This window comes from Coloeus monedula, assembly GCF_965178545.1.
Source record: "Coloeus monedula genome assembly, chromosome: 3".
NCBI lineage: Eukaryota > Metazoa > Chordata > Aves > Passeriformes > Corvidae > Coloeus > Coloeus monedula.
Window position 1 is genome coordinate 115,597,667 of NC_138783.1, and position 22,703 is coordinate 115,620,369.

General features: G+C 41.6%; 2 protein-coding genes across 2 annotated transcripts in view; both read right to left on the bottom strand.

Moving 5' to 3' along the window:
• Positions 1–537: 537 nt before the first annotated feature.
• Positions 538–11,450, bottom strand: FAM3B (FAM3 metabolism regulating signaling molecule B). The gene is made up of 8 exons (XM_082278786.1): positions 11,364–11,450; positions 6,740–6,877; positions 5,858–5,981; positions 5,107–5,165; positions 3,557–3,607; positions 2,818–2,905; positions 1,962–2,094; positions 538–695 (listed from the first exon to the last, which is right to left on the bottom strand). The coding sequence occupies exons 1-8, from the start codon at positions 11,380–11,382 to the stop codon at positions 606–608; spliced, it is 702 nt and encodes a 233-aa protein (XP_082134912.1). The 5' UTR covers positions 11,383–11,450; the 3' UTR covers positions 538–605.
• Positions 11,451–22,436: 10,986 nt separating this feature from the next.
• The window catches only part of BACE2 (beta-secretase 2), a gene marked incomplete at both ends in the record, with an annotated part of 48,470 nt that continues 48,203 nt past the window's right edge, over positions 22,437–22,703 (bottom strand). Inside the window, 1 exon segment of the mRNA XM_082277741.1 lies at positions 22,437–22,690. Coding sequence (XP_082133867.1) covers positions 22,437–22,690 — 254 coding nt within the window.

Below are 22,703 nucleotides of genomic sequence, written 5' to 3' on the forward strand. Positions count from 1 at the left end.
TAATTCCAAACCAGTCTATTCCAATTCCAGAGTATTTTATTTCCACTTATCAAAATACCTATTTGTTTTCAGATTAGAATAAAACCACAGAGGGGAAAGAAAGGTTAAAAACTCTGCATTTGACCTGTTTTATAAAACTTTTATACACTAAAAAGCTAGGAGCAGAGGAATTTTCCAGCTGCTGCAGCATCCTGTGAAGTTCTTCTTTTTCATGCAAGCTAACTGAGAAACAGTTTGAGGTTTTTGTAAACCAAGGCTTTATCTCACAGGTGCTAACTTGTTATGCATGGTCTTGTTATGGTACACTGAAGAAAATATTTTGAAATGGGTGTCAGAGCATTCCACCAATTACCCTGAGAGGTGGATGGTCAAGCAACCAATGGTGTTATGCCACCCTTGCAAACAAAGCTATATAAACTGATTTATATAATTAAATATAGCCACTTATCCTGAAACTGGACTCATGTTGTCTTTTCACTGTTCTTGGTACAACAGCGACAGTTTTACCATTGGTGTTTGGATGCTTACTGAGTTCTGGAGGCAATTTAATAGAGCCATAGATATAAAAATATAGAATTGTCTTTATTAATGAGGTATGCATTTGTTCAGATCAGGTTTCTTGGGATACAGCCTTCTATTTGGATTTCGGCTGGCCAGCCATTGTATCTGTTCTTCTTCTGGTCAGAGTGGTTTATCTGTAAAAATAAAATAGTTTTTTAAAAAAAAATCAGTATTTAGTTTTTTCTATTTACATACCAGTTTGTCAAACCTCATACAAGAGGAGGGGGTACTGAAGGAGGACTGGGAAGCTGAGGAGAATGTTGCACATCTTGCTTAATATAATGGGTAAAGATTCTGCCAGTTTCTCTCTTACACAGAGTGCTTTATTTATTTCCCAGATGGCTGTCATGATATACACTAAAATGAGTATCTTTGTCCAGCAGAAGCTCTGGAATGTGATGAATATTGCAACAATATTCTGCACCAGCACAAGCTGGGGGTGACCTGCTGGGCAAAAGCTCTGTGGAGAAGCACCTGGGGGTCCTGGTGGACAATGAGCTGTGCCTGACCAGCAGAGGCCAAAGAGGCCAGTGGTGTCCTGGGGTGCACTGGGAAGAGCATTCCCAGCAGGTCAGGGTTATCCTGCCCCTGTGCCCAGCCCTGGGGGCACCTCTGGGGTGCCGTGCCCAGCTCTGGCTCCTCAGCCCAGCAGGGCCAGGGAGCTCCTGGAGCGGGGCCGGCGGAGGCTGCGCAGCTGAGGAAGGGCCTGGAGCAGCTCCGTGCCCAGCACAGGCTGAGGGAGCCGGGGCTGCTCAGCCTCGAGAGGAGCCCCAGCTGAGAGGGGCCCTCAGCCCTGGGTGTCCCTGGCTGCAGGGAGGGCTCAGGGCAGGGCCCGGGCTCTGCTCCGGGGCCCAGCAGCGGCCCCAGAGCCACGGGCAGGGCCTGAGCCCGGCAATTGCCCTGCACAGGAGGCAGAACTGCTGCCCTGGGCAGGGCCAGCCCTGAGCAGATTGGCCACAGAGGCTCTGGGCTCTCCTCCCTGGGGATATTCCAGAGCCATCTGGACACAGCCCTGTGCTCTGGGATGGCCGTGCTGGAGCCACCATGGGAGGTGGAACCAGAAGACCCAGCGTGGTCCCTTCCAGCCTGACCCATTCTCTGAGTCTGTGATATTCTGGGAAAAGAGCCCCATTGTGGAAGATTGACATGACTGTGGAGGGAATCAGCATCATCCATGGACCTGACCTCTGTGTTGGGTTTTCTCGTTTGTGTCTGCCTCAGCCACACAGATGAACATGACCGGGCTTACAGAAAGTGAACACAACAAGGGCACAGATGGAAACAGAAATCTCTGTGAAAAACAGTATCTTTAGTCCTCCTGAAACCTGCAGGCAAGTTATTCCTAAAGTTTTTGTTTTGGTATGCACACAAATATGAAGTGAAAATAAACCAAATCTGACCTTTTCTTTTTGGAGATTATCTGGCAGCTTGAAGCCTTTGGCAGCTATAAAAACCCAGCTTGACCTGAACTTTATATTTTTTATTTCTGTACTTCCCAGTTCTTCTATTAATTTTTTGGCGTCATCTTTCAACCTAGGAGAACATAGTGAAAAAAATAAGTGTTAAAAATTCAGGATGTGAAAAATGATGAAAAAGATCATGGCTGATTCATGCTTTACATTCAGCATTAAGCCTGCAGAAGCAAAAACAAGATTTAAATAGTCCTGAGAGCTGTGGTAGTAGCATGACATTGAATTCACAGAGAATTGAATTTATCAATGTTTTTCCTTCTCAGTAAGTTCCTGATGTTAATACAACAGCATAGTAACAGCATAGCAGAAAGAAAAATGTATCTCAAAAACTATCTGATGTTTCAACAGAACAAAGGACAAGGGCATTAAACATGGATTAAGTCTTTTCCTGGACAATTATCATATCATGAGCTTAGCTAAAAACCCTTGAGATTCAAAAGCACCTGAATAATCAGGTTAAATGTAATAAGGAACCCAAACTAGAGACGTCATAATTGGGGGTGTGGATAAATAACATTTCAGAATAAAGAAGGTTATAACCCAGAGGTAACAGCAGTGCTCTTTGGGGTGCTTTTAAGCAATGTAATTTCTACCCATCCTAGGGAGCACCAACACACAGATATGTGCAATCATGGGAAAAGACATGGAATTAAAACTTTTAGAGAGGAAATGAGAGAACAACTCTTGAGTATAGAATGGAATTTACCATTCCTTTACACCAATTCACAACAGTAATTTCCCAGCTTTTAACTGCTCTGCACCTCAGCCTCCATAACCTCCTTACTTGGTGCTTCCATCATCGTGAGTGGCCATCAGAAGGAGGGTCCCTTCTGGTGCATTCCTGACAAAATCCGTCATCTCACTTGAGTGGTCTGTGGAATCAGTGACACAGCTGGTTATTCATGGCACACACACCACACTCCTGTTCATGCACCCAGGGTCACCAGCATTTTTAGGGAGTCAGGGAATCAGCTTCCAGTGCCTCGGAGCGTTCTGTTTCTCCTCACTAATAGGTGAGGAAACTTATTGTTCAAAGTTTAGAAAATGTGTTAAAAGCTATTCTTTAAGTAGATTATCTTTCCAGATACGTGGAAGGATGTTAAGAGACAGATTAGCAAATTTCCTATGATGATTTTATAGCTATGATGATTTTGTAACTAAACTAGTACAAGATACATCCGGAAAAGCAATTTTGCTGAGTGAAGTATCTGGATGTAGTATCTGGTTAAGTGCTATTCCTACCACAGTGAAATAAAGAAAAAGACAAAACAAAAAATGTGAAAAGAACAAGATAATTTTTAAAAAATTAACTATCTCAGAGAGAAATTCAGCTTTTCAGGCAAAATTTGTCATCATAGCTGGCCAGAATATATTTTATGAAGACAGCAGCTGTTTGTTTCTAGCTGATCCCTATTGATAATACAATCAAAGTCAAGCAGGAAAGAGGAGGATAATGATGTGAATTTAAGTCTTTTATTAATACTGAAACACTGACAAAAGCTCTATTACCCTCTTTTCCTTACCTCCTGTCCACATTTCAAAAAATTTTGTCGATATAGCTTTTCCTGTTTTATCTGTAATTAAAAAAAATGTCTAAATATTAGGAAACATTATTTTATTCAATCTGCAAACATAGCATTTTCAGCTAAAGCTAAGCATCTCTACTTTTGTGTATTATTTGGCTTCTTTTGTTTCATTTCTTAAATTGGAAGAAATACGAAATAGCACAAGTTTAAGATTTGGGGAGAATATATTTTGTTTCATGTAGTCTCCAAATCATCAAATGCAACTACAAAATTTGTATTACTTTTATTTTAAAGAAAAATTCTTTTTTTGGTGTGTGCTTCCATGTTTTTATATCTAAATGCACTATCCTAGATCACAACCATAGATAGGAAAACTGGTTAAGCCACAGACTATTTGAATGAGCTTAATTCTGTGCAGTGTTTGAGATGCCCAACCTTTCATCCCATTTGAATGCCATAGGACACTTATTGAGAACAGTCATTATCTTGCCTATCTAATTAGTGGACATGTGAAAAAATACGTTTTACTACAGACTGGTGCAGGATAGTGGACAGATTTACCTGCTCCTATTTGCCATCATTTTTCTTGTGCATTCAAGATGAGTATTTCTCCTCTTACTCTCATTTTTAACTCATTTTTATCTGTTATACCTACCCAGTAAAGATTTTATGATTATTGGAAAAAAAGGCAGTAGTTAACTGGGAAAAAATTTGGAACAGATTCTTGTCCATGGTTAATTTAACCTTCAACAAAATCATGCAAGTTTAGACAAAGCCAAGAGCTTAGCAATAGTGAGACAAAAAAATTGGAATATAAGTATTTTGTAATCAAAGCCAACTTGACTGTGCCTGTGAACTCCCTTTCTTCCTCTTGCCCACAAGATTTAGGGATTCATTCTTCCCTGGATCTGTTGTTGAATACACTGCACTTCATCACCATTCCCATTCATCTAAATCAAAATTTAGGATTTAGGTGCCTCCAAAGCTGGAATAAAGTGCACCTGCTGCTTTCCAGTGGCTTTTACTATAAGCAAAGACATGTAACGACAGTTTAATATTAATTAAACTTTGAGTTTGTCTTTCTGTACCCTGACCAAGTCTGGAAAAGGAATTTGTACCATGGCTACACCTTTAGGCAGTACTGCAACTCTCAGTTCCTGCTTCCTCCTTATCAGTGGAGCAGCAGATGTATTTTATCAAGGACTGATGCTGAAAGTTGAGTTCTGCTGCTGGAGATCACAGATATTCTTGCTGTGCTACAATTCTTTTGTCTAATAAAATACACTTATACCACTTCTGTGGACACATTTTCTGTTCTGTTTTCCTATACTGATTATGAACATGTTTCTTTTGTTTACCCAGAAGACTGTTTTTATCACACAGATTTGTTTTTCTTACATTAATGCGAATTAAGTTTGCAGTATTTTCCCTTCCATACTAGCTATTAAAAAAACCCACAAAACAAAATATCCAACCCCCCAAGAACATTGGTAATTTATTGCACTACAAAAGTATGTCTTTCTCTAACATTTTTTTCTCATACTTACAATTCACAATGGCAATGTTTATACCACTTCCAGCATCATCATTCCCTTCACTTACAAGCCTGGAATTGAAATTAACACAATATCAGTAAAATACATCTGTTTGGCAGGGCTGGTGCAAAATTATGTTTACCAGTGCTAAGTAATTTTCTGATATTTATGTTTTCTTCAGTTATTTAATTCAAGAGTTTGTTGTAAACAAGAGCTTAAAAATCTTGCACAATGCATCAGTCAGTTTCCTTCAGTGACTCTTTCAAAATGAGCCATATGAAGAAAATATTCCATACAAGTGCAGCCAGAAAGATAAAGAAGAAAAAAAACCCCAAAACCAAGATAAAGTGGTTTTGTGGCTGTATGCTCTGTGGATTGTGTCTCCAGGAAAGGTCACTGCAAGGTTTTGAAGTTATTCCACCTGTCCAGTAAGAAAAGCCATGAAAGAACCTGACTTTCAGAAGGTGCTGAGCAATCAACCTTCTGTAAATCTGTTATCCTGCACCATGAAAATTAAAAATCCCACTGAAAGCTAACAGTTGTCTGCAGTTTATGTAGAGGAACAAAGAAAATCACTGAAGATTAGGTTAAAAAAAAAAAAGATAGAAGCAGAAGAGTTAAATGTTGTCAGATAAATTCTGATGTTTTCTACCAGAATAGGAGCCCCTGGTTGGAGCTCAGTTGCTGCTACTGAACCAAACCCAAACACCTTTCCTCACAGTACAAAGCACTTGCTTAGATGCCAACTTGGAGTGGTACTCACTGCTCATCCTCAAAACAAATTTTAGCCCTCCTCTGTTTGCCACCGCCGCTGAGGATGCGATAGGCAAAGTTCCCAGGTGGGCAGGGAGACCAGTGGTCACACTTCTGCCTTTTGGGGGCTGGGGCTGCAACAGCAAAGATGAAAAAATGTTTTACTGGATGCTGCATGAACAATTTCTACATGGGATCAACCCCCAAAAGTCAAGGTGCTAAACTCAAACATCTAAACACAGAATCCTGACAGTTCTCTGGGATCATGGCAACATTATCACAGGTTTGTTTGGGCTGAAGGTGATCACTGATTATCAAATAGATGTTGGGTCAAAGCTTATCCAGGGAAAAATGCCCCATATGGTAAGATCTGGTATGAATACAAGGTATTTATTATCTGTTATTCCATCCACAAGGGCTACAAGGATAAAGGTTTCCTACCCACAGCTTGAAGTGAATAGTTATCATTCTTACTTTAAGCCCTTTTTTTTACACAGTAACTTAGTTGTAGAATGACAAAAATATACACATAAGTCACCTGAGCTAAAAAATAATGAGAATTTAATCACAAAGTTTAGGTAGTCGTTCAACTGCTTATCATAAATATAAACTACATGTGATGGAAGCTACAGCTTTGCACTTCTATGCCAGCAAACAGATACAGTGTTCTTATATCAGTGTTCAATGTGCACAGTGTCAAATACAGGCTGACATTGTGTTTCTTCAAAAACAGTGTCTAAGAAAAAGTTTAGCTTTGCTTTAATTAACTTTACAGTCAATTTTACAATAGCACATAAGTAATTTCTTAGCTAACAAGCCATCTGCCATTTAGGACATAAATACACAATATCAGATATAAGAAAAAAAAGAGGAAATAAATACAGCTACACACCCCTCAACACTGGTTTCTTTCCCATCTCTTGAAGTGCAGCAATAGATACTGTGTTTTGGGGTACATGAGCAGCAACAAAGTACCCCAAATACCAAGCAGCCAACGATGTCAACAGCAGTCCGAATAATCTCCAAACAGCTGTGAAGGCAAGAATAAAATAAAATAAAATAAAATAAAATAAAATAAAATAAAAATAAAATAAAATAAAATAAAATAACCACAACACCCCGAGACATAAAAATGTTTTCATAGCAACAAAAAAAATCTTGTAATATTTTCTGGATTGCTACCCAAACTGACTGTTTTCTGTCTGATTCACTGTGCTAACCACAGCCTTCAGAGATGTGGCAAATAGAGTATTTGTGGCATTCCTATCTAGGACAACCCCTTTCATTTCTAAAACTTGATCTTCAAGCAGAAAATTCCCCCCAACACTCCCTTTAATCCACATCTATAATACCCCAAAGAAACAAGAAATTCAACTTAATCCTAGTAGGATTTTGACTCTGAAAAGTAAGTACCAGCTATTACAGAGGTGTTTTGCAGTTACTATTGATTTTTTGAGACAGGCAAACACTCCAGGAATGGTTTTAAATGCTGACCACACAGGGAATTCCCTGCACCCTCCCTTTCAACACGCTGGGTTAAAACAGCAGAAGGCCCAAACAACCCCTTTCACACCATGAGCTCTGACTGCATTCAAAGAATCACAGAATAATTTGGATTGGAAGGGACCCTCACAGTTAATCTATTTGACCTCCTTTCAATGAGCAGGGGCATCTTCAACTGCCTCAGGTTGCTCAGAGCCCTGTCCAGCCTGACCTTGGGTATTTCCAGCGATGGGGCAGCCACCACCTCCCTGGAGAGCCTGTGGCAGTGTTTTACCACCCTTGTTGTGAAAAGCTCCCTCCTCATATTGAATATCTACTTTTCCTCAACACCAGAAGTGCTAACAGGCTTTCCTGATGAAATACACCACCTAATTTTATGATGCTAAACAAGGAAATATCACACTGCAGTAGTGGAACAGGCTGTTTGAGGCATGAATCACTTCCTGATGTGTAAAGAAACATGTCCTTCAAAACAAGGGTCTGTTAAGTGGAGAAAAAGAAAATTATTAGTTTTATAGTCCTGAAAACTGAGTTCGACAGGACCAATGTCCAAAAATACCCAGTATGTTCACTTTGCCAGCCTTCTAGAAAATACTGTGTATTATCTAGTCTAAATCTTCCTTTTAACAGTTTACACTCATAAGATACTTCTTTCCTTTCCTTCTTGGAACTGCCTTTTATAAACATTAAGATTTCTGCCCTACCCTTTCTCTAGAATAAGGCCAAATTTTTCACTTGTCCTCGTCAAGTCCTGTTTTGCTAGTTCTGCCAATTTCCTGTGAATTCTGCCCATCTGGTCTGCATCCAAATTCTGAAAAATTCTGCAGAATGAACACACTGCTCCAACACAGACATTCCTGAGCCTTTGCTTCTGGTTATTCATGCCAGAAGGAACTTTGATTTTTTTTTCCATAAGAGGAGACTTTACTGACTCAGGTTCTGTTGATAATCCGCCATAAAGATTGAATTTTCCCTCTCTAGCTACTCCCTATTTGTATTTGTCCACATGGTTATTCCTGCATTCTACCAGCTTTAAAAATAAAAAAGCCCAGCAAAACATTGCAGAAACATTTGTGTGACTGCAGGGAAATATTATGAGAAACTTGCTGTGTTTTCATCAAAGGATTAAGACTGAGAAAGTAATATAATGCATCTTCAGATATTATAAATTTCCCTGAGTATTCCCCATGAGAAATCTCTCATTCCACCACGAGCAGTGGTGCAAACCCACTCTAAAATAATACTGAAAATTACTCTGACACTTCATTTGTGCAGTGATGTGAACACAAACACTGACAAAGTTCACATGCACAACTCAGGAAGCTGCTGGAACCAAGCAGAATGACACCAAACTTTGCTCTTTGTGAACATTCAAAAAAATTACCAGATTTATACACAAAATATATTTAATTCATAAAGGAGGCCAAGTCACAAGTTTCAAAGACAAAATCCAGGAAGAATGACGTGAAAATGACAATTCTATTGAGAGATTTTAGTGACTGTTTTTGGGGAGGGGATGGGGCGTGGTACATTGCAAAGACCTATGAGAGCACGAGTCAGATTTTGTTTTGCTCATTCCATAGTTAGCTTGGCAGGTTTACCCTAACAGTGATTTTGCACTGTTTTTCATCCTTATTATGGAGCAACTCTGTTGCAAAACAGGTTCAACAGTGCAGCATTTTACCTAAATAGACGAGAAAGTACAAATGTCTAACTGCTGTTACGCCTGATGTTATTCCCTGGTGGCTGGGAAAACCATGGAACAGATCATCCTGAGTGTGATCACATGGCACAAACAGGACAACCAAGGGATCAGCAGCATCCAGCACGGGTTTAGGAAAGGCAAGTCCTGCCTGACCAACCTGATTTCCTTTTATGATGAGATGACCCCCCTGGAGGATACGGGGAAGGCTGTAGATGTGTGTACCTGGACTTCAGCAAAGCCTTGGCAGCATCTCCCGGAAAAGCTGCAGCTCAGAGCTTGGACAGGTGCCTGGGTTAAGAACTGTCTTAATGTCCAAGCCCAGAGAGTGCTGGCGAGTAGTGGCACACCCAGCTGGTGTCCAGTCACGAGTGGTGTCCCCCAGGATCACTTCTAAGGCCGTCAGGTTCAATGTCTTTATTGATGATCTGGGTGAGGGGTTTGAGGGCACATTCAGTCAGTTTGCAGACAACACTAAGTTGGGTGGGAGTGTTGATCTGCTATAGGGCAGGAAGGCTCTGCAGAGCCATCTGGGCAGGCTGGATCGATGGACTGAGGTTTGGATCAGGAATAGTGTGGCCACAGGACCAGGACCCACCTGTGCTGGGCACTGGTGGGGCCACACCTCGAATCCTGTGTCCAGTTCTGGGCCCCTCGCTACAAGAAAGACATTGAGGGGCTGGAGCGTGTCCAGAACGGAGCTGGGAATGGAGCACCAGGAGCAGCTGAGGGAGCTGGGAAAGGGGCTCAGGAACAGGGACAGGAGGAAAGGGAACGGCCTCAGGCTGGGTCAGGGGAGGCTCAGGCTGGACACCAGGAAGAATTTCTTCATGGAAAGGGTGGTCAGACCTTGGAAAGAGCTGCCCAGGGAGGTGGTTGGAATCCCCATCCCTGGAGGAACTCAGGAAACAACTGGATATGGCACTCAGTGCTACTCTCTAGTTCACAGGGTGGTGATAAATCAAAGGTTGGACTCTATGAGCTTGGAGATTTTTTCCAACCTAAATCATTCTATATATATTCTGTATTTTACTTAAAACACAAGCTTCTTAAATATTTTTGAAATATGCCTTTTAAGGCTCATACATTTACCAGCCCTCCCGCACAGTTTGTACTTGGTTCTCAAAACTCATGGAGTATTTTCACTGTCGACCAACTTTTGGTTTTGCTTTTGGGGACTCAGAAGGCACCAAGGGACCTCACTGACCCGAACTGCTGGGTCCAGCTGGCTCTCTTAGGTTTAAATTTACTGAGGTTATTTATCCTGCACACGTACATCATTTTTGGGTTTCTCCATAGACACGTGCAAACCTCTACACAGTAACAGCAAAACCATAGACTCAGACGAAGTTAACATAGCCAAGAGCGCTTCATATTTGTGATTAAGCAATTAAGAGTTATAAAGCACAAAGTCTAGCCAGCACGCAGCAAAGTCAGACTCTGCTTTTGCTGCTAGTAGAGGCTGTGGCTGCTCAGCAACAAGGAGCAGTGTGGGGACTGTGAGCTGCTTGCTGTGCCTCGCTCCATTTCTGCCACGGAGGAGCTCCCTGAGAGCTACTGCTCTGTTACTGTCATGAGGCAGAGATACTCAGCAATACTCACAGTGCAGGCAGAGAAGGCGGCAGAGAGGAGCCGGGAGGAAGGACAGTCAGGACGGAGGTGTGGCAGGACACATAAAACAGCAGAGCGCAAGGAAAAGATGGCAGAATCACAGAATACCCTGAGTTTAAAGGGAACGACAAGGATCATCCAGTCCAACTCCTGGCCCAATACAGGACACATCAGCAATCCCACCCTGTGCCTGAGAGCGTTGTCCAAACACTTCTTGGCGCTCTGTCAGGTTCGGTGCTCCCCACTTCCCTGGGGAGCCTGTTCCGTGCCCGACCGCCCTCTGGGTGAAAAACCTGTCCCTAATACCCAACCTAAACCTCCCCTGAGAGAGCTTCCTGCCATTCCCTCCGGCTCCTGTATCAGCAATCCCACCTTTCAGCAGCTCCCAATTTCCCTTCTCGCTCAGGTGCCCCTTGGCAGCAACTAAATCACCAAATATAAGCCCAGTATTGGGTTATTTTGTGTTTAGCTGATTCAAAAACCCCACGTAGCCACACCTCGCTAATACACACACCCACCCGCACGCAGCTGGGCTTGAACAGAGGAAAAAAAGCAAAAAAAGAGAATATATTTAAGACTCGAGCATGAATTATTCCAGACTAAGAGCTGGGTTTTGAGGCGGGATCCGCCTTCTCGCCCCTTCCCCATGGCGAGGGGGTCTCAGCCCGCCCGGAGCGGCTCCGGGGCGCATCCTACTCACAGTGCCGGATCAACTTCATTATTCCTCGTCGTCCTCCTCCTCCTCGTCCCTCTCGCGGCCTTCCCGTGCCAGCACCGGGAAGGGAGCGGGAAGGGGAGCGGCCGCCTGTCAGCACCGCACCGCCCCAGTTAAAGTTAAATCACTTTAAATTATCTTCCGCAGAAAGCACGCAGCTGGCCGGCGGCACAGAAGGAGGGCTCATATGCCACTCACTCACATGCCCGTTCGGAAAGCTGGACTTTTTCTTTTTTCTTTCTCCCCCTCCCCCCAATGTTAAAATCATACAATCACAGAATGGCTGGGTTGGAAGGGACCTTAAAGATCATCTGGTCCCAGCCCCGCTGCCGTGGGCAGGGAACTTCCCACTAATTACATCAGGTTACTCAGAGCCCCGTCCAGCCTGGCTTTGGACACTTCCAGGAATGGGACAGCCACAGCCTGCACTGTTCCAGTGCCCCACCAAGCTCACAGGGGAGAATTCCTTCCTAATATCTGATCTAAACCTTCTCTCTTTGAGTTTGGATCCATTCTCCAGATGAGACAGTTATTTCTGAGTTGAACCCAACCCAGGACTTTTTTCCACTGGAGACCCCTCCTCCTTCTTCCACCCCTTGCCACAGCATTGGGATGACACCAGCCCACCCTTGGTTCATCTTTTCTTGTGTGCCAGGTGTTACACACCATCACCTGTAGGTTTCCTTCCTTAGAAAATCGCTCCAACTACACTGTGATTCTGTAGTTGCCCTTAAAACATCTCAGATTTAGTTTCCATTTTCATCCCCTTTGCCTCTAACGATGCACAGGAATTATGTTTAGCTCTGCAAAGAGATTAATAAAATCCTACAGGAGGATCCATACAGGAACAGAGTGGGGCTTTTGCATTCCTTCCAGGACACCCCTGAAAGCTGTAAATGCTTGCAGTCCCTGGAGAAGAGCTGTTTCTTGTCCTTGTCTGTGAGTTGTATGTTATCCCATCAATTGCAGATGAAACCTAAGGGAGTAATTGCTGCTGGTTATTTTCAAATGTACTGGAGCTTGCAAATGAAAAAGCAACGTCCCATAAAAACTGGGAGCGTGAATAATTAAAGAGGTAGCATGGGACAAATAAACTTAAGGAATGAAAAGCATAGGACAGAAAAGAAAAAGAGTTCTAAGAGGGCAGGAGGAAGTTAAGGACAACACTAGTCTGGCATACTTTCCAACATACGCAATTATTTCTGCAGGAAGTGTTATCCTGCAAGCTGGCACATCAGAAAATTATGCCTCTGTTAATAAATGATTGAAACTGTTGAAGACTGCAGTTCTAGCCCTTAAAGTAACAATAATCCATCTCTAAACCCAAAACCCTGTGTGATAACCAAATGAAAAATTCCTCTATTTTTATTAAAGCCAGGAATATTAACTAAGACTTGGAATAATTTAATTTTGAAATAAATTTATTGTATGAGCACTGGTGGGTCACAGATTCCATAGAGAAAAATTTTAAGCCTTTAGGAACTTTGTCACCACCTCAATACGGTGAAAAAACCACTTCACTGGCAATCAGTGTCTATTGGGAAACTGCAATTTTACCTGCTTTTACCCACAAGAAAAGTGTAGCAGGTTACTTCCTTTTCATTACTGCCTAAACTACATGGAACTACACCCAGGCATTTGCTACAAATCCTGGTTTGCTGGCCTGCCAAATCCCAGGGATCCAGTGGCTGAGGGGATTTTAAGTACCTAAGGATCAGGAAACTCTAAAATGTTTTACTTCAGATATCTCAGTTTTGCATCTGCAAAGAACCAAGCGACACTGTCCTTTCTTTAGTGATTCATAGAAGATGTGGGGTGCAGAACCCTTCTGAAATATCAGTTCTGATTTTATCCTGCAAACATTCATTCTGTCATTTGAAATCTTAGGGGAAAACTTACAAAATATCAATCTTCACTCTCAATTCACGTGAGGCTGTAAGACCCTTTGGTGATAAGCAGGACAGGAAATCTATTCAGGAAACAAAGGGCACTGAATGGAGCAGGTGAACGCATCTACAAGGTCTTAGTCTTTTCTTATCATCACAAAATCCAGTCAGCAGAGGAAGTTAATGGGCTAACACAGTTAAAACTACACCAGAGAGCAAGTTCCTGCTTTCCCTTTGAGTCATGGCACCAACAGAGAGCTTTTCTGCAAACACCCCACTTGAATAACAAATGAGCAGAAGTGTCATTGCAGCCCTCATAGGAATTTAATTTACATGTTTTCTGCTTGCCCACAAATGGCCAACAGTGCATTTTCAATCCTGCTAGGACCAGTTCAAAGAATGCAATGATTTGAAATGGAGGCAGAGTTTGCAAGGCAGGGAGAGAATGCTGGACTAAATCTTTGCTTGTAGAGCTCACAAGAACTTAAAAAACCAGACCTCCTACATAAAGTGTGCAGCTGATGACTAAGTTAAGTAATTTTACCCAAGACTTGGGGCAGACAAGAACATGCACGTGGACAGCAGGGGCAGCAATGTGGAAGAGCAGTTATTTAACTCACCCGTAATTTGCCATGTGCCTGTGCCATAATTCAGGTAGAAACTCAGCATCCTGTGTGGTGGTGGCATGAAGAGGAATGTGGAGAAATAGAGATGTAAATGTGTATTGTAATACAATTACTGTTTTTTGATTGTTATTTTCTTTTCTGGTATACCTTGACTGTCTTTATGAAATCCAGGAGCAAATAATTAAAACAAGATGAGAGCTTTCAGATATTTCTTTTGTGGATATAAAAGATTAAAATCACCTTCCCCAAGATATGCAAAAATGATCATTTAACAAAGGGAAAAAAGCAAGCCTTGATTACTTTCAGCTGATAAGGTGGAAAACCTGTAATGCTTGTGAGCCTGGGACATTGCCGGCCTGCTAACAACACAAAGGTGGGGCTAATTTGTGTGTTTTTCTTCTGCTTTGTTAATTCAGAAGAACAGGTGGAAAATATATGGAATTGCACTTCATCCAGATAGAAGACAGTTACATCAGCAATCAAAAATAAATCAGGAGCTAAAAAATCAATATAAACCACCAGCCTAGAGAATGTTCAAGATGTCCAACAATAAAAAGAATCTCATACAGTAAGAATACAGAAAGCTGAAAGTAATGTTAAATTTACAATTAAAAAGCACTCAAGGGAAAAGTAAATAGTATTCCTACTCATAGTACTTCAGAACAATTCTGGGTGCATGAAAAGAAAGAATTTGAAGAATCACAATACCTTGTTTATTGCAAAAAAGCAGTCTTTTCTAGCTAACAGCTATAAAAATCCAACACTCTAACATTTGTGTAGGTACTGGCAGCACAGATCCTTGCATTCTTTACAACAACCTGCGTTTCTTGGGGTATGCTATTGAATTCCCTAGACAAACAAATGATGAGTCAAGGTGCAGGCAGATGGTATTTGTCAGCCTCTAGAACAAAAAAAAAAAAAAGAAAAAAAAAAAGAAGAAAAAAAAGAGCCCACAAGCCATTTATTTTTAAAGAGTTTCTTTTGGTGGAGAAAGGGAAGAATGGTTAACGTTTACTGTTTAAGTAACACATTGTCCTGAAAAATTACACTGAGCACTTGCATCGTCAGCCTTCACATATTTGTCTACACTCCACTGTCATTATCAAAAAAAGCCGTATTCTTGCAATAAATTCTTACTTTTGTGTTTCATACACAAAGTGAAAAGCTGTTTTGTTTCAACAATCCAGTTTTCATGGGCAAAGATGAGCAAGAGAAGTGTGAATAAACAGTTCTGCAGCTTTGGATTCTGTGAGCCTCAAGTCTGGAGGGTGCCCTGAAGATGATGGTAATTTCAAGAGCATAAGAGAAGTTTAGGCACAAGTAAAAGAATGAAAAGTTGTGAGCAGAGCTGTGTAATAATAGAATCATGGAATGGTTTGGGTTGGAAGGAATTTCAGAGACCATCCATGTAGTCTCAGCTCCCATACCATGGGCAGGGAGGACACCTTCCACTATCCCAGGTTGCTCCAAGCCCCATCCAACCTGGCCTTGGGCACTTTCAGGGATGGGACAGCCACAGCTTCTCTGGGGAATCTGTGCCAGTAATGGAGAGGCTTCACTGAATATCAGGACAGAAATAAGCAAAACCTGCCAGCTTTGAAGGAAAAATATTAAACAGTTGGTGCCACTCCATCGTACTTGACCAACGCCCTTAATGTGCAACATACACAATAAATACACCCTGCTGCCTTTAGAAAGCTCAGGGCTTAAAATAAGGGACTTTCTAAGGAGGCGTTTAGGTGGAGGGAAGAGGGAGATGATAAACGATCAGAAGACCCTAAGTTAAGGGCCTTTGAGGCCGGATATTTAGAAAAGAAAATAAAAGTACTTTTAATAGGATTCGGGCAAGGAACAGAAACTGCTGGGAGGGTCCCGGAGTTGGGAAACGCCCCTTGGGCTCCACCTGGCGGGGAAAGAGCGCGGAGCAGGGCGGGCCCTGCCATGGGGACAGGGACAGGGACAGGGATAGGGATAGGGACAGGGACAGGGATAGGGATAGGGACAGGGACAGGGATTTGCGTCCCTTCCCCGCCCGCAGTACAGGGCAGCACCAGCCCAGCTATGAGCCGAATCCACCCCAAACCAGCAGCACCTTCTCAGCTTCATGCTTTCTCTGCTCGATGCTGTCCAACACTGACATGAAAAGCTGAAGCAGAAACATCTGTTATTCGGGAATAAGCAGGGAAAAATCACCTCGGAGCTAAACTTGGCCACCTCCTCCTCCTCCTCCTCCTGCCAGGGTCAGATGGGACCTAAAGCAGCTCTGCTTTCCCCGCAGAGCTACAGCCAGAAGGTGGAATTGAGAGTCACAGGAGGAATCTGGACCGATAAAATTGATCAGCTTTGAAGTTCATCTTAACAGGATTTAAAAAGACACACAGAATAGGCTGAAAGAATTAATAATTTATTTTACGCAGCATAAAATTTGATTTTTTACATAGTGTTTATCTGAAAATGGCAAGACCTGAAAGTACAAAGTATCAATTTTTGAAAAACTGAGTAATGAGGCTTGACAGTAAGTGGGATAGAGATCCTAACATAACCTGAAGATTGAATTAGAAAGACTATACCCCCATTTTCAAAGTTTTGATCCCATTTTCTTTTCAGTCAATGTTAAAAACATTGTCTAATAAAAAACCAAAACAAAGCAACAGGTGAAGAAATGCCTCTCTAAATTGGAATAATTTCCTTAAAGGTGAAATCCTTTCCACACTTCCTGAATAACTATCAAACAACAGTTAATGTAGTGTTAAAACCTTAAAAGATCTCTGCATCTCCATATAAAATTTGCAATAAAAAATGTGAACTGCCTGTTTCAGGTAGGTCTTAAACACTGAACTTTGTATAGTTTATGCACACACACAGAGTATTGGCTACCAAAGCGATTTCTTCCCCAGCACATATTGCAGTAATCCACCCTTTGTGCTGTCAAGAAATTGTCAGTTGTCTTTTTATTTCCTCTTCAACATTCTCAAGTCCATTTTTCTTTTACCACAGAATTTTCCAAAGGACAACCATGCTGCAAATAGCCATTTAAGCATTCAGCTCTATAATCCCTCTCTGAAAACACAGGAATAAACATGCCCTTTGCAGGTTTGACTTGGCCCTGTGAAAATTTCCCTCATCAGAGGGGGATGCGATGAGAGCATTGTTACAAACAATGTCATTTGTTCAAGTGTTTTGCCTAAGTACACATTGCTGTAAAATCAGAGCAAACTCAGTTGCTCAGCTGGAGTTGTTTTTAGGACAAAAAATGTCACAGAAGGAGCTCTCACAGCTCCTCGTGGTCCTCTTCTCCACCCTTGTATTTCCCAAGGGCAGAGAAAAAGGAGAATGTACAGGACCAGGGAGTTATTTCCAAGTGGGAAGTGAAAGAAATCCAGGGAACGTAGTCAAATGCACAAAGGAGTTCTTGGCACACAGTAAAATTCAGGGAGCCTTGGCACAGGTAAAGCTTTGGCTCTGATTCTTCTAATGGCACTGCAAGTATTTTCAACCTGCAGCTAATTTTTCAAGTGCTAAGGAACTACTTTAAAACAGGTCTGTGAAATGGTAAACAAGAAAAATGTACCTTTTGTTAGAAGGCTGAATTTGGAATATGGAGGTCGTCAGCTTTTAGGAACTTTTGGTTTTCTGGGAAAGAGAAGGGGTGAGTGGGCCAGAAGACAAATTAGAAAAATCAGATTTACACCCAGAAAATAAGTAAGACAGCAAACATACTAAAATATATTTATTTTAAGTGATTGTTATAAATAAAAAAAAAAGAGAACACTTATTGAGGGCTACTTCTTTTTAAACTCCGAAAACTACCTTTTGTGTTTTACTCATTGGCTAGCTCAAAAGAAATTCTGTGTGTGCTTCCCTAGTCTAATCTAAAATTCCCAGTATTTCAAAGACTACCTGACCACAAAGATCCAGCCAAATGCAAACCATTTTTGTATCACTACTGCACAGTCACTGATGTCAGCATGTTTTATGAGATCCTGTCCTGTTGCTTACAAACTGGCCACTGCTGGGGGTGAGAAACAGCTGTGTGTGCCCTGTTATATGAGAGGGGAATATTCAGCAGGTGGGCAACGATCCTACCTAAAGATGATCGTGCCCTTTGTTCACCTGGGAGTGGATAATTCCCAGTAGCACCAACAGGCACCTTGGAGTGCTGGTTTCCAAAATATCCAGGCAAGTGGACCCTTATCAAAGGAACTGGGGACTGGCTGATGTTGCACCTACAGCAGCTTCTCAGCAGCTGCTGTTGCTCTCTGGCTTTTGTGTTTTGGAGCCATCCCATCCAGAAGTTTGGCTGAAGCCAAGTATTTCTGCTAGCATTCCCAAAGCTATAAGCAGGATGCTGGATTACTCACAAGCCTGGATTAGCATCTAATTAGGACTCAAAAGCCAGCAAATCTAACTGGCTCAGAAGATTGCTTGTATCCCATTACCAATCTGTCTTCACTTCTCTCAACAGCAGCAAGGGCTTCAGCAGCCAGAAATGAACAATTTATCAATCAGAGAGTCAAGTCTGACAGCAACTAATGTCTTGGTAAAAAGTACAGTACTTCTGAAAAGGATCAACCTGTTATGCTCTTGCCATTTTTAATGAAACTAAAGGAATCCTATTTATTTTTCTTTCCATAATTTCCTTTACTTCTACCTCCATAGGTCACTGTACCAACACCTTTCATTACACAGCTCATATTGCTATTTATATTCAGGGCTGAGATGAGGATATGACAACCAACCAGCCCAGTTGTTGGAAACCCTGCAGAAATCAAAGAAACTTCCAGCAGCACAATCATTTTGTAATATTGGAAAATTTAAAGACTTCTCTCTCTCTCTCTTTCTCTGGAAATGTGCTGTGTTAAGCAACTCTCACAAGCTTTTTAATATTTAAAAGGAAAAGGTTGGCAGACAAATGGCTCATCCTTCAGTGAAACAAAGCCAGCATACACAACAAGGAACTGGGTGGGGTACTCACAGGTTAACTTTAGACCACAAATTTTACAGTTGTTGAGCACAAGAGATACCAAAACCCCTTACACGTTGCATTTAGGTTGATCCAACGTGCACATCCTAAGCACAATCCTTCACCTTAAAAACAGAACAATCCCCTCTACCTAACTTCTTTTACAGCACCTAAACAAAAGCCTTATTAAAATGCCTCATTTATTTCCTTCAGCATTTAAATTGCGCCAAACAACCCCCATGATAATTCTAAAACTTGCCAAGGCAGCAGGATAGGATTAACCTATTCCGAGGGCTGGGCTCAGGTTTAACCACTCGAACTCAAACCACACCCCCTCAAACCCCTGGCGATTGCACCGATGGCATCAAATTACCTGCAGGGCTGCAGCCAGGGGCACACGGCTTTCTGACACTTTCCTGGGATGTGGTGTTACATTCCCATCAGAGGAGAGCTGGGTCAGCAAGAAATATGGACATGTGTACAAGGGATGGTTTGGAGTGCTGTGATTTGGAGCATCCTGCCTTCCATAATAAACAAAGGATATTTTCCAGTATCATCTTTACTCAATGCTCTGGGTTTTTTCACTCCTCTTCCCTCCTTTTTTTATTTTTTTTTTTTTCAAGGTGTGGTTTATTCTTACACCTGAAGTTGGTTAACAGGAGCATAAAATACCTCACAACATATGTATTTTTTGAAATATATCAGGGAAAGAGATCACTACAAGTTACCAAGTGATTACACTTGGTTATAGTGTAGTCTGTCACTGCGTTTCATCTTCTGTACAAAACTGCTAAAGAGCATTATTTTTCTTAATGTGTTGTAGGCTAAAAAGGAACCCTCAAGGGTTTCTATTGCTCTCTTTGTTGCCAGAGCAACAAAGCAATGCTCACCTGAATATCTGCCAGTCTAAGTATCAATTTACAAGCCCAGATGAAGTTTGTGCTGCTCACAGGTGTCACTCCCAGCATTTTTACTATAAGCCACATTTTAATTGTGAAGGAATGGCAAGAAAACTCAAGAATATGTTAGTATTTCATATGTGCTACTTGATTATTGCTCCTCTTCACTCAAGTGTTTCTCTTAAAATACCTTGACCAATGATATTCTAAGGGAAAGAGTAACACTTAAATCTTTTAAATGAAATCCAGTGCACTAAGAAGACTTTGTTAACCAACTCAGAAGAAACCTCAGCTGTCATTAAAAACCCTCCTCAGAACCTTTCCCAATGAATTCCTTCAGAAAACTCATTGTGGTGAGGAGATAAGAGGTTCTGGGGTGAGGGGAGCAGTGATGAAACTTTTTAAGAGCATACAAGTTGTTTTTACTTTCTGAAATGAAAGAGGGTTTATTGTTTAACACTGTATCCACCCAAAATCCATACTGTGTTTCTGTTTGAAACAAGTGACAGAAGAATAACTGCTATTGCCATACTGTAGAAAAAGAAGGAATACAACTCTGAAGTTATTTGTTATGTGTAAAACCAAACCCAGGAGGACAACGTGGAACTCTTAATTAAAATATATTAAGAAAGAGATATGGAAAATAGAACACTGAGAAAACAGCTACACTCTATGGCTTATTTCATGTAATTCACAATTTTTCTCCTCCTAAAAACTAAGAGGCAGAGGAAGAAGGAGGCAAACTCAAAATTCCCTCCTGTTTCCAACTCCGAATTCCAAGAGAAATAATTTTCAGATGTTGGATCACAGCATCAATTATTTTACTCTGTTGAGCCAAGCAATCTGAAAGTGCAAGAATTGAAAAGAAAACCACAGGCACTTCCAGTTATGACGTGAAAGACACAAGTCAGTTAAAAAACCCCCCACAGTGTTTTATTTTCGCACACATGACGTGCACCTCTGTAAATGCACCATTTCTGGAAAAAAATTAAAAAATCTTTCCTTATTCCATGCAGAGTCAGATGCAGAGGCAGTGTGAATCAGAGCTATATGAAGGGATTTTGGGCAGAAAATCGTCTAGGCGAGGGATTGGGAAATTCAGAGCTAAGCTTTTTTTCTTTTCTTCATTTCCCATACAGATATGCAAACTGCTCTGCTATCAAAATGCAAAGGAATACTTTTTCCTTTTTCTTTATAAAAAAAAAAAATCCTCAATGTTGCAATGTTTATCTTTCCAATCCAAACACTTAGGCCGGTGTTACAGAGAAGCCACAGAGGTCCTGCAACTAGAGAAAAGAAAAGAAAAATTGTCCTGTCTGCAAAGAAAACACCTTGTTCTGACCTCAGCATGACAATGTGCACTTGCAGAATGGAAGCCTGGTCAAATACATTCTGCCCTGCTCTCTCCCACTGTTGTTTCCAGTCCCACCTACATGTTTGTTTTCAGCCAGGCAGGACATACACTTTTCATTTGATTGACACCAAAATGAACACCTCCAACTGCTGCTCAAGCTGAAAAACAAGCCAGCATAAAGACTTTCACTTCACAGCCTGTCCATAAAGACAGGTACTTCTCCCTTGAATTTCTAGGTTGCTGAGCTCAGCCAAATTAAAACAAAAGAATGTGTCTTATTTAGTTTTCTTTTTGTTACATGCTCTCTAGAAATACAGCAGAACACAGACCTTGCTCTCTTGTCTGTCCACACATAAGCAGATCAGCCTTTTCTAAATATCAAACTCAACTCAAACAACAAACCCCACATGAGGGGGGGGAAACTGAAAGGTTTCTTTTTTTTTTGTTTTGTGCACCGAAGTGGAAAGTCATGAAGTATTAACTTTTATAAAATCCAAAAAAATTTCAAAGCCAAGCAGTTCTGTTTGGTTCTATGGAGCATCTTTGTGCTTCAAGACCAGTTCTAATCCACACACTTACCAGTGGTAGCATCCTTGTAAATTAAAAGAGGTAGTCTTGTTTTACTCTAAGGCTGAACAAGTTTGTTTCCTAGTTTTCACCACCTTGGACTATTTTGTTACAATTCTCAGGGAGGGTGACCCTCTCAAAGTGGCAGCAGTGATCTTGAGGGCAAGAAACCACAAACCAACATTTCTTCTTGATCTCACTTGCTTTCCTCTGCTGCTTAAGTCTGACTTTCTCCCTCCCCCATACCATAAGCACAGTTTCAAAATAAACTGATGTAAACAGAAAGCAGTATTCATTTAATGCAATTAATAAGAAAGATTATTAATTTTTTTTCTCTTTTCCTACAGTCAGGGCTTGATTAGTTAGAAAATACTGACAGCTCCTTTTTCTTTGTGAAAGAGAGATGGACAATTTTGTTCAGACAGTGGAAGAACATCATGGTGTGGTTTTTTATCTTTTTTTTTTTTAACTTTTTTTAAAGTTTTTTTTGTTAAACAAGGTACTGTAGAGACCATAAAGGCTCGTTGTACTGCAGTAGCAAATCCAGTACCGTAGCACTTCAGAGGTGGTTAACAGTGCTTTGGTTCAGAACTGGTGTTAGAAAATAAAGCTATAAAAGTCACGATGCAGGATATTTGGTGGGATTTTCAACAGCGTTTTGTAAGGAACGTAGAAAGGACTGAGGAGGCATTGGCTTCTTGCCCTTGGCAGAGCTCTTTGTCCTTGGTCTTGTTTTAAGTCTCAGTTTTCAGGATCCAGCCTCTCATTTCCACCGGTGGCGCACGAGGGAGGACTCGTCGTTGACCACGTCATTGTCCGTGTAGCGGTGCTGGCAGCGGGGTGGGATGAGCAGCAGGATGATCAGGACGAGCAGGATGATCCCACACAGGCTCATCAGGGCATAGGAGGCGATCCACAGCACCGGCTCGTGGAAGGAAAGGCTGGAAACGCAGTTGCTGGCGACGTCTGCTGTTGAGAAAGGGCCTTCGATCTCCGACACGGGAGAGCCGTCAACTTCTGAGGAGTTACA

Bases quoted from the DNA above. Each gene is read 5' to 3' on its own strand.
- FAM3B (XM_082278786.1), bottom strand. The intron at 5,166-5,857 runs GTGAGTACCACT...TTTCAATTCCAG, and splicing joins ATTTGTTTTGAGGATGAGCA to GCTTGTAAGTGAAGGGAATG. The intron at 3,608-5,106 runs GTAAGTATGAGA...TTTTAATTACAG, and splicing joins AAACATTGCCATTGTGAATT to ATAAAACAGGAAAAGCTATA.